Raw genomic sequence first — 12974 nt, 5'->3', positions numbered from 1 at the left:
ATATATTAAGGGGTTAAACCACTCTGGAGCAAAAAAAAAATCTGCATATTTTGGGAATTTTTTTTGGTGAAAGTATTGTTACGATTTATTAAAATGAAATTAATAAATCGCCGTGTGGGAAACTACTGGGTTCGTAAATGGATAGCCCAATTAAAGATTTTACTACACAGTTTTATGGATTGCCACTATTTACATCACAAACAAATAATCACACGGAAAACTCTCCACTCTCCACTGCACTCTCCGCCCTGGAACCTTCGTCCAGGGACTTCGCCGCTCCGCCGCACCATCGCCCTGGAAACTCCGCCGCGGGAAAACTCCCAACTGCCAACTGCTCGGAGGCCGGCGTCCTGGGCTTATAAAGGCCCAGGCGCCACTTCTAGAAGTCGCGAGCGCAACTAGGGCCAGTCGCGTCATTCCGCACCGACCCGACGCCAGAATTCTCAAGACAATCGCCGGCGGCTCGCGTAACTCCGCAGCTCAAAGGTGTCAGATAACGTGTCAAAGGCAGAGGGTCGCTGTGGGAGTGGAGGGAAGGAGGGGGAAAGAGACAATCCTTGTAATCTATGAGGCGCGCGCGGCAGGTCTCACGTTGCGGCGGCCACGTGACATCAGTGGCCGTGCGAGGCCGCCAGCCAGCTCCGGCCCTGCTCACGTTCGTAACAGTATGAATTGAATCGGAATTATGTGGGTAGTTCTTTATTAAACTATTAATAAATTAAACAAAAATCATTTTTTCGCTCTGACTAATAGACAAAAATAACTGCTGCACAAAATTTTGCCTGTGACATTCTTTTTCCACGGCCGGAAATGAATCTCATACTATTTTTATATAGGAACCAAAAACCAAATTTTTTTTCGATTATATATAAGAACAGTTACAGAAGTACATTGAGTTCTATTGATTAGTTTTTTTTTTTTGCTATAAACAGTTATCTTAAGATTTTTATCTGAATTTTTCATTATTTTGGGAAAAGAGGACTATAATTTGGCAAAAATCGATTTCTCAAAAAAAATTCTATGTCCTTTTGTAGCTGTTCTTATATATAATTAAAATAATTATGGCTTTTTGTTCCAGACTTAAAGTGAATGAGATTCGTTTCTGGCCACTTGAAAAAAATGTCACCAGAAAAATTCTATGCAGCCGCTTTTTTTTTTCTATTATCATCAGAACACACATCATAACAAAAAACTTTAGGCCGATTCTCGGTAAAGCCCTATATCTGAATATTTACCAAATATCTTACCTTATAATTACTGGCAGTTCGGATGTTGCAATTTGCAATTTTGTACAACCAATAGAAGAAAAAAAATCCCACTTCACGTTATCTCGTTCTGATTCACATATGCCAGATACAAGATGACAAGAATGATGGTCACCAGGACAAAGACAGAAAGTTTGGCCGGCATTCGGGCAATAGCCTATCATATACCTCAGTTTTGTTTACAATGTAGCACGGACAAGGTTATTGGAGTGCATCAAAACACTAGCATGTTTACAAACTTTACAGGAAAAATTGTATACCAGAAATAGCAATAAACCATTTTTGAGGGAAAAAAATTTCAAGCAACTTAAGAAAATAGAGGAAATTCTCAATTTGATCCTTATATTGAAAAATTACGTTGAACTAGATAATATAATTCTTTAAAGATCAATTATATGAACATGTTAAATATTAAAATAAACAAATTTAAAATAAAGTGAAATTTGAAAAAGAATTTAAACAATGTCAAGTAAAAAATTAATAAATTAAAAGCAAATAAATAACCTGTTTTTTATTATAAACAGAAATTGTTATGTCGATTTTAATAGATAAATAATGTAAATATTATTAGATATAAAAAGATAAATAATATAATAATAATTGTGTTGTTTTGTATCACCTAATCAATCTAATGCAAAAGTATAGAGTTTTACAGTAAATCAGTTTATTAAATTTTCAATGTTTGGCACTGATATATCTTTTTTTAATTAACAAAAGAACAATATAGATATTTTAAAAAATTCAAAATATTCATTTTCATACTATTACTTTTCAGATTTGTTCTCAAGTCGGTTCCAGTTTTCGTAATTCTTGCAAAAAATAAATTTTGGAATAATTCCAGAGAATTTTAAATTCACTGGCCTTCCCATAATTATTCTAGGAGAAAAAAAATCCCCTGAGTTTTCCCGGTTTTCAATATGCGTAACCGTAATAGTTAAGTGTCTACACCGTGAGGAAGGTGACAGCGTAACAAGGTATGAACTATATACTCAACAATGTGCTACTTGTACAGGGATCCGTGTAGCAGTGCCTGGACAGCGGAAAACACCACTAATGCAGCATTCCCTGGCGATGGTGAACCAACCAGGCGTGCCAGAGGTCAGCTCCCGGGGTCGACCACAGCTACATCAGGCCACGGGGGTCGCAGGTGGGTTGCTGGGGGTCCCAGGCACTTGAGGGCGCACAAAGACCAGGCATACTCATTGTTCCCCATTGTTGGTAGGACGTGTGACTAACGGACTCGGCCGCACCCTTTGATTTGCAACTGAGGATTGTTATTACCACTTGCTGCTTCCTGTGCATGGGGCACTCTGGAGGTGGGCTACCTCTGTACCATGAGGAAGGTGTCGTCTGGACATGAGGTGACCCTGATGCATCCTTCTCCTGCGGCGAGCCGACAATCTGAACGGTCGTCAGTTGCGCCACTGACGTTATGTTCCCCATGGCTAGTTGTATGTATCACTGCAAAAACACATTATCAATGAACATTCGAATGTAGAAAATTAATTGATTGGTACAAGTACAGCGAGACTAAAAGATTAAGTCTATAAGGGCATTTCTCCACTAAATGGAAAATCGCTGTTCCAAGCTAATTTTATGTAATAAATCTTAAAATTTCTCAGTTTTTTGTATCAATACCGACATAGTATTAGGTTTTCTTGGCACACCACAGCTTATTTAGTAATTAAATAATGGAATATTCAAATAAATGAACCTCAAACGTCTCAAAACACAGTCCCTTGGTACATTCCTTTTCCAGAATTACAAATCTTGTTACAAATATTTATTTTTTGCAGTTGATAATTGAATAAAAAATATCCAAATACATAACAAAAATAGTAAGCAACTGTATACATCACAATTATATTTTTGAAATAGAATTTTAATCAAAATATCCATGTGTGAATGCTGTCCTCAAATTATTAAAACAGTCCCCTGATAAAATTTTAAAATGGCGCTAAATTCAAATTTAGTTTTGGCGCGAAGCATTTATATCATGAAACAGAACACAATCGGTGTGAAGTTCGTTCGATTGTGTAGCTAAGCAGGCAGCCGCCATTTTGTTTAGCGCTACTACTGCGTCAGCTGGCGAACCACGCGTCTCGGCCGTTAGTGAAAACAGTACACTGGTAAGCCTTTTTTTTATACTATTTTTAAGAGTTTTAATAACGACAATTTGTTTAAAATAATTGATCATCTAGTATATAGCCACATGTTTTGTTTATCTGAATGTTTTTAAATGATAATGTTTTATTAAGAAATCATGTAAAAATGACAGTCCCCTGGCCAACAGTCACCTGTCATTTAATAGCACAGGGGACTGTTCATAGCACAGGGGACTGTTTTCTTAGGTTTTGACCATTAAAAGTAACGTCTCTTTTGTAGATATTATCTCAAAATGCCACCGAAAAAGAAACCACCCAAAACAAGAGAAGAAATACTAGAACAAAAACGTATAGTCTAGCTGAGCGTTTGAGGTATATTTAGAGATATATTTAGGATGGTGCAAGGCTTAATAACATCATGAACAGGTTCTATTACAAGATCAGTAAGATGTATTTACACAGAGGTTAAAGAATGAAAATTTATTACAAGTCAGATTTGTTCAGATGGGGAAACTTTCCTGGCACTGTTCCACTGACAATACCAGAGAAGCAACCATGGGCACCATAACCAGGGGGATGAGAGGAGCATGATCCCCCTAATTATCTGATGTGTTTCATTTCATCCCTCCACCACAATAATTAACCCAGAAAATGTAACTTTCTTCTAATTAAAAAAATAAAATTAAGTAAATTTAAATAAACGAATTGTGTGGTATAAATGATGTTACACATTAATATTGATAACACGGCAATATTTATTGCTTTAAGCCTTTAGGCCAATACAGAAGAAGAGAGACAGAAAGGCAAGGGTTAGCCTGGCTACCATTAGTAAAGATTAGTTTAAGCGAGCGATATGTGTTCACCTATGTAAAAATCAAAAAAAGAAAATGAAAATATGTTAGGAGCAATTTACAAATAAAAATACTGGCAAAGAGCGTCTATTGAGAAAGTAACTATCATAGTAAGAAAAATGGACAAAAATGCAAACTTGCATGGTCATTACATTGAATCTTTTCAAAAAAAAAATATAATGTATCATGACAAAAAGAAAGATTTTGAACAATTATCAAACATTTTGGTAATTTACGTAAGTATGCAAAATATACATATGTTAAAACTGCAAATTTTTCTTACACTTGCTTGTTGATTTTGTTCCCCGACTCTAAGGCTCCTTTCACACGAGGCGACTGATCGCGGCGACTGATCCCCGCAACTTTTAGTGGAGCATTGTTTTGTATGATAACTTTCACACGAGGCGACTGCAGTCGCTCGAGCAGGCGACAGTCGCTTGCAGTTGCTCACTATCGCAACTGATCGCCGCAACTACAGTTGCCGCAACTGGATATGAAACATGTAATCAGATACACGTTTTCACACGAGGCGACTGGTCGGCGCGACTGGCGAGTGGCGTCTGCCGTTCCCATAGTTGTGAAGTGACCGAACCATGGCACATCGTGTTGATATGAACCGTTCTATTACTAAATTAATAGAAGAAAGAGTAAACACTGAAGACCTTATTTATGAAGTACAGAACAACGAGGCTATTTGGAACAGTACACTTGAAGAATACGGAAATAAACTTGAAAAAGGAAATGCATGGCACTAAGTAATAACGAAATTCTTCGGTGATTTCGATGAAAAACCATCTCCAGAGAAAAATGAAATAGGTAAGATAAAACTTTATATTAGTTTCATTATGGTAATGGTTTATAGATATAGTGATACATAATACGCTTTGTAAATGTATGAGGCAGTGACTACACTGAAAGTACGTCCGTAATAGAGTAGCGGCTGAAAATATTTTTTTTTGTTCTTGACAAAACACTTGTCCACACTTATAAAAGCCTCTTGAAAATAGTTTACAATAGTTTTAAATTTTGTTTTGCGTTTAATGGTTCTTTTAATATTCGAGAAATTTGTGCTAGTGTTGTTGACTTGCAATGTTGTTGTGATACGGAACTATTTCTCTACCGACAGCAAATATTTTTCAACAATAATAAATTATATTTTAGCACAAACGTTTTCTGCAATGGTTCTTAAATACGTTCCATTTGCCAAGGGACGGAACCTTCTGCACTTATAAAGTACTTGGCAAACATGTCTCTAACATTGCTTGCAAGTCTTGGTGTTGGTCGTCCAGCGGGTTCCATATCAAGGAGCCCTTCAACTGTTAAAGTATCCTCAAAGCGAATCCAGTCCCTTTCTTTTACAAAGTTGTGTAGTAAACAGCACACGCTGACTATGTCTTCTGCTAGGGTTAAGTCAACATTTAATGGCCTATGAAAAATACACCACTTGTTTACGAGAATGCCAAACGTGCATTCGATATATCTACGCGCTCGGGAGAGTCTGTAGTTGTAGGTATATACGTTTTTTTACACTTAAAAATTTACCTGAATAAGGCCGTAAAATATTATTAGAAAGTCCAAAACCTTCATCAGCAACAAAGACAAAGGGCATAGGTCCATCAAATCCTGCATATGATTCTTGTGGCACCGGTATGTTGAGCTGTTGGTTCTGAAGTTTCTTGAAAAATACGCTTTCTTTAAACACTGTGGAATCTGATGACTTTCCGTATGCACCTACGTCTATAAATAAGAACTTATACGATGCATCACACAAAGCAAGAAGGAGTATTGAGAAGTAGTTTTTGTAATTGTAATATAAAGAACCACTATGAGCAGGTTTGATTATGCGAACGTGTTTCCCATCCAGTGCTGCCATACAATGTGGAAAATTCGTCCTTTCGTAAAATTGTGCTGCTGTTTGCAACCATAGTTCTTCTGTCAGTTCACTGAAACATATCCGCTTCAGTCGAATCCAGATTGCCTTGCAAACTTGACGGACAATGGTAGAAATTGTAGAGATTCCTAGCCTATATTGGAAGTGAAGGTCTGACATTGTTGAACCTGCACCCAAGTACCTGTAACAAAATATAATAAATTGAAAATGTACACAATCTAATAAGAATGTGTCCTAACAAATTTGTAAACGGTATGTTACAGCTGCTGCTCTACAGAAGAAGTGCAAAAGTATCCGGACATGCTATGCTAGAGAACTTCTGAAAAAGAAGACAGAAAAAAGTGGTTCTGGGGCTAGTGGCCGAAAGCAGTATTATGTATATTTTGAAACATTGCGTTTCTTAGAAACTGTGACGAAGAAAACAACAAGTAGTATGGACTGTGTCTCTGGCGAAGATCTTAATGTTGAAACAGAAGTAGACGATGATATTTCAACACAACAAGAAGAAAACCCAGTAAATATCCAAAAAACATCACGGAAGAGACAGATCAAAGAAAATGATGAGCTTATTAGTGTACTAAAAAAAAAAATATGTATGGAAAGTACAGCTTCGGATGAAAAAGATGAGGATCGCTTGTTTTTACTATCTCTTGTTTCGGAAATGCGTAAAGTTCCCGATGACAGAAAGCTCAAACTTAAATCTGACTTAATTTTGGCTATTGCAAATGCTCAACAAGTGCGACAGATGCCACAACATCAGTATAATAATACCAGTACTGTAGGCATACCATTTCAATCTGTTCCACAAATCAATCTGGTCCATCATGTTCTCCAGTCGGTCTGCCAAGTAATTCATCAGTGATAAATTGTGCACCGCAGAGGGATTATGTTTACAATGTTTCATCTCCTGCATCTACAACATCACGTGTATTACGTTCACCAACAGAATCAGTGGGCAGCCAGTATAGTGATGTGATATGCTTTGAATAGTTACTCTCTTTCCCATTTTTGTGGCGTGGTCTCAATTTCTATTTGTTTTCCACAACTGTAACATTTCCTTTATGGTAATTTTATTCACTGTAGTCACAAGTAAACAACCTTAAGCATACTGTAACTTGCTATACATTGTCTTAAGCCGTGTGCTTTATTCAGAATATTTAGTGACTGCTACAAACTAAAAACTTATTTCTTTATCACGAGAACAATGTTTCATATGGTTGGTAGCCCCTTGTAAATTAATAATAAACACATTACAGAAGCATTAAAAGTTATTTTTTATTATTTTTAATCACCTTAAATAAAAATATGAGTAATAATATACTGATATGTTTATGCCATGTATTAAACATATTCCTTTGATTACACATATTACTTACCTTAAAGTAAGAGCAAGTTTTTCTTTAGCAGGAATACTTTTTCTCATAACTGTATCAATTCCTTGCACATCGGATTCTATGTAGTACAGTAATTAGTCAAATGAATTTCTTGACATACGAAAGTAATTAAAAAATTTCTTTCCATCTGACAACAGCTCGTCAAATAAACTGTAAAAAAGTCCCCACTCTATTCTCGACCTTAATATAGGATGCACATGCATGCTTCTTCTTGAGAAGCAAGAGGAGCAGCAGAACCTCTTCATCCCTGGACGCCATGATGAACTGAAATCTATTTTACACAGCGATCGCTGCAACCAGTTGCCTGCGCTAACGGCACAGTCGCCAGCAAAGGCGACTGATCGCCACGCTCAGTCGCCTCGTGTGAAAGGAGCCTAATGACTGAAGTTGATAAGTATATGGAGACCCAATGGCAATGACAACCTACAAACACTACAGGCTTCAACAAGGGCCAACATGTTAGTGATGTCTTCATCTATCTTCATTTACTCTAATACTTTTATTGCAATTTTTTAATGTAGTACTTTCAGAATGATTCAGACTCTAATCTACTGCGCGGTTTCTGTCCTGGCTACAACCTTCCGTTGACCATTCCCCATAACCAATTTTTACAGTTTTTTTTATTTATTTACTGTACTAATCAAAAAATGGTGATTGTAAATACCGCTGAGATACTACTTACTTGTCTTACAATTAGTTATTTATAACAATCTCTCTGTGAATTAAAAATAAATTAACATTTACACACAATTGAGTGGAATGGCGGTAAAAAATTCAGGACCAGTTAGATATAATGCGAAATGTGGTAAGTGCAATAGGAATGTCAGAAACGGGATAATATGTGAATTCTGTGACACGTGGTTTCATTTTAAAAGGTGTTGTAATATAAGTGAAATTAATATTCCTACCTCGGAGTGGTATTGTGATAAGTGTATATTAATGGTTGCGCCTGCAAAAGTAAATGAAAGTGTGGATAAACTGCAAGAAGCTGAAGATGATGAAGCTAACTATTCTGAAAATGAAAGTGTTACAGAATCGCTTAGAAAGATTATAGACCTACTTCAAAATGACATTGCAGACCTAAAAGAAGAAAACAAAAAACTCCTTACAGATGGTTTCTGTAGGAAATGCATGAACATTAAAGAACCTAATATTTCTCATATGGCAAAAGATACCATTGGAACTGTCGAGAATAATATACTTGGCTCACTTCAGATGATTATTGAGGTACTTCAAAAAGACTTGATCATTAATAGAGAAGAAAATAATAAATTACTTGCGAAACTGGAACATTTTGAAAAAAGTAGAACTGACGAAGCAGAGTTTTGTTTACCCAAGAGAACAGTAAGGATTAAAGATTTTGAGATGCAAAAAACATATCAAAATAAGACCATCAACAACAGGTATAGTTTATTAAATAATGTAGAAGCTTTTCCACCATTACAAAAGAAAATGTATGTAAAAGTACCATCCTTAGACAACTGTATGAATACTAAGGTAAGAAGTAAAAAAGTGTTGTTGTTTGCTGACAGCCATGGACGTGATGTAGCAGGAAAAATTCTAAATAATGTTAGTGATTGTACTGTAAACGGTATTGTTAAACCAAATGCTCCTCTGCGTATTGTAACAGAAGGGCTCATACAAAACTGTGAGAAGCTCACTAATAAGGATACTGTCATAATATTAGGTGGTGCAAATGATGTGGCAAAAAATGAAGGTAATGAAGTAATTACCACGTTAAAAAGAAATTTATTTAAATTAGGACATGTCAATGTTATTGTTGTAAACCTACCACATAGATACGATCTTATTGATGACTCTTGTGTAAATGTGGAAACAAAAAAGGTGAACCAAAATATTAGCAAACTTTGTAGTTCTTTTAAGAATGTTACAGTAATTGACGTAAATAACCTGACTCGGGAAAATCATACTCATCATGGCCTCCATTTAAATGGTAGAGGCAAAGATCGCCTTGCTAATGAGATTAGAAAAATTATAATGCATGAACAAAATAGTGCTCAATGCTTTGTAAATCTTAAACCACTTGCCTTGGGTTGGCATCAGTTCCCAAGTCAGGAAAACTTTTAGAGGGCCCCTTGCAATGTATGGATATGAAGGGGCCAACTATGTTAAAACCTAATTCAAAACCTATGTTTAAACCTATGTTAAAATCTATGTTAAAACCTATGAAATCGCATCTACAAAAATTATCAATATTTCATCAAAATGTATGTAGTATATTTAATAAAAAACATAATTTAGAACATTTGCTATGTCTTTATAAATTTGATATTGTTTGTTTTTCCGAGCACTGGCTTGAACATAATGAACTTGACTATTGTTTTTTTTATGGTTATAACTTAGCTTCTTGTTATTACAGAACTATTAGTAAAGGTGGGGGTGTTTGTATTTATACTCTAAAAAATATTGTGAACAAGATCATTGATATATCTGAATACTGCTTTGATAAAATAATTGAATGCTGTTGTATATCTATAAACTCAATACATAGCTGTATTGTTGGTATATACAGACCCCCCGGATTTTGTCATTTTGAATTGTTTTTAAATTATTTTGACTTAATTTTAAAAAAAGTTCTAAGGATACAAAAATATGTGATAATATGTGGTGATTTCAATATTAATTTTAATGAGGAAAATAACACAAACAATAAATTTTTTTGTCTACTTAGGCAATATGGTATACATAGAACGATACTTACCCCTACAAGAATTGGCAATACAATTAATACATGTATCGATAATATTCTTACTAATATTAGATGTAGCCCTAGTACTTTGTTTGCAGAAACTATTGATACTGCTATTTCTGATCATTTGGCTCAACATATAATATTAAAATTAAGTGACACTGAACTTAGATCTAATGATAATTCCACTACTCATTTACTGAAAAGATTGTTTAAACTTGATACAATAGATATTTTTTGTAATGAGATTGCACTTGTATTGTGGGAAGAAATCTATAACACTTGCAATCCCAATAAGGCATATAACTTGTTTATAAATACATTTTTACTTTATTTTAATCAATACTTTCCCTATTTATGGATAAGCATTAACAATAAGTCCTCTCCTTGGATTAATAGTGATCTTGCCTCTGGATTTGAAATTTTAAATCATTATAAGGAGAAGCTTCTCCGCAACAAAAATTCATACATTCGAGATGATTATAAAAAATTTAAAAAACAATTTAATAAATCTGTTATAGATGCTAAAAAATTTTATATTGAATGTAAACTGTTATCTTCCACCAATAAAAGTAAAACAATGTGGCAAATAATTAATAATGATATGAAATGTTTCAATAATAAACATAACATTTCTTTAATTGATGATGATAATAATACAATCACTGACAGTTTCCAAATTGCTAATAAGTTTAATGCCTATTTTACGGAAATTGCATCCTCTTTAATAAAAAACAATTCAACCATTATAAATACAGGAATATCACCTAGAATACTTGATATTCATTTGCATTTGCATTCAATGTACCTAACACCAGTAGATGAAAATGAAATTACTCAAATAATAAGAGGTATGAAAAATAAAAATTCTGTTGGTCTTGATGATGTTCCTATTTCTGTAATAAAATCATGTGCAGAACACATTAAAAAGCCCCTTGTCTATATATTTAATAAATGTTTAGAAAATGGCATATTTCCTGATAGGCTCAAAATAGCGAAAATTATTCCACTACATAAAAAGGGTGATACTACCTGCATTAATAATTATAGACCAATTGCTTTATTACCAAATTTTTCAAAAATTCTTGAAAAGATTATATTAAAACGGTTGCTTTCATTCTTAAATTGTTATAATATAATTACCAGTAATCAGTATGGTTTTGTTAAAGGCAAGTCAACGGAACAAGCATTGTTCACTCTACTCAATAGTATTTATTCTCATTTAGATAATAAAGTCTTGACAGCTTGCATATTTGTAGATTTAACCAAAGCATTTGATTGTGTAAGCCATGATATTTTATTAGAAAAATTAAGTAAATATGGTATAAGAGGTGTTGCAAACAATATTATAAAATCTTATTTATCAAATCGTTCACAAATTACTAGTATTAATGTGACTTATAATAATATTACCACTACTTCTAGGTCAAAAATTTTGAAAATTGGTATTGGTGTTCCCCAAGGTTCAATTCTCGGTCCACTTTTGTTTTTGCTTTTTATTAATGATTTACCTTTGTTTCTAGATTATGGCCAGACTATCATGTTTGCAGATGATACCTCCATTATAGTAACAGGCCAGACTTTACAGGAACTACAAAAAAGAATTTCCATAACCCTCAACCAAATGCAAACTTGGTTTACTGATAATAGACTGATTCTAAATATTCAAAAATCTTCTATTATATATTTTAACTCTCAAATAAATAGATTAAATAATATTGAAGTGACTATTGGCAATAATATTCTTAATACTGTAAAAACAGCAAAATTACTGGGACTGAATCTTGATGAGAATCTAAATTGGACTAATCATATATCTTTTCTGTGTCGTAGACTTAGTTCTCTTTGTTTTGCCATAAAAACTATTAATACTGTAACTTCACATAAAGCAGTAATTGCTATGTATTATGCAAACATATATTCAATAATGAGATATGGTGTTATTTTTTGGGGAAATTCCTTAAATTGGCTAAAGATATTTAAGCTTCAAAAACGGGTTATTAGAATTATTTATAATCTTAGTAAGACAGATTCTTGTAGGCCTATTTTCCTGAATAACAAACTCTTAACATTTCCAGCCATTTATATATATTCGGTTGTCATTTATGTAATTCAAAATATTAAGTATGTAAAGAATAATGAAATACATAATCACTTTACCAGATCCATTTATAAGAATCACATTCCTTTTCATTCAACAAAAAAATACGAATTGAACCCTTTTTACATGGGCCTTAAACTAATAAATGTTCTACCGATATCCCTGTTAAATACAGCATCCCAATCACATACCATATTTAAACGACATCTCAAAGATTACCTACTACGAATAGCTCCATACTCTGTTAATGAATTCCTCAGTGCATCTACATAAATTGCTGCATTGTTTTTTATTATCATTTTTTATTGTAACATATATTATTGTGTTATAATGTATTTTTTTATTTTTTATATTGTTTTGTTAGTGTATTATGATGTTGTATTTTATTTATAATGTTACTGACAAAACCTGGACATATGTACTGTCAAATATAGGACGCTAATAAATGAAATGAAATGAAATGAAAAAGGAATGTATATAGCACAAGCGCCATCACCGTAAAACATTCATTGTAGGATTGAAATGCGTTGGTATCTGCACGTTGCCTGCTGCATTACAATATTAACAGAAGTGAACACCAGTCCACTGAACAAAGTGATTTAATTTTTACTTACAGCGCTCACAAAGTTGCGGCGTTTATGTCGCTACAGTTATAAC

General features: G+C 33.9%; 1 protein-coding gene across 11 annotated transcripts in view; it reads right to left on the bottom strand.

Annotated features, from left to right (window-relative positions):
• The window catches only part of LOC134527901 (holocytochrome c-type synthase), a 52424-nt gene that overhangs the window by 38828 nt on the left and 622 nt on the right, over positions 1–12974 (bottom strand). For 2 of the 11 annotated variants that reach the window (XM_063360920.1, XM_063360926.1), the window contains exons 1-2: positions 12932–12973; positions 2547–2726 (exon numbers count right to left, since the gene is read on the bottom strand). In XM_063360920.1, coding sequence (XP_063216990.1) covers positions 2547–2641 — 95 coding nt within the window. In that variant the 5' untranslated portion in view covers positions 2642–2726; positions 12932–12973. The other 9 variants (XM_063360928.1, XM_063360921.1, XM_063360927.1 and 6 more) reach the window with 8 other exon arrangements.

This window comes from Bacillus rossius, chromosome 1 (assembly GCF_032445375.1).
Source record: "Bacillus rossius redtenbacheri isolate Brsri chromosome 1, Brsri_v3, whole genome shotgun sequence".
NCBI lineage: Eukaryota > Metazoa > Arthropoda > Insecta > Phasmatodea > Bacillidae > Bacillus > Bacillus rossius.
This window is presented reverse-complemented; position numbering and strand designations above follow the sequence as displayed.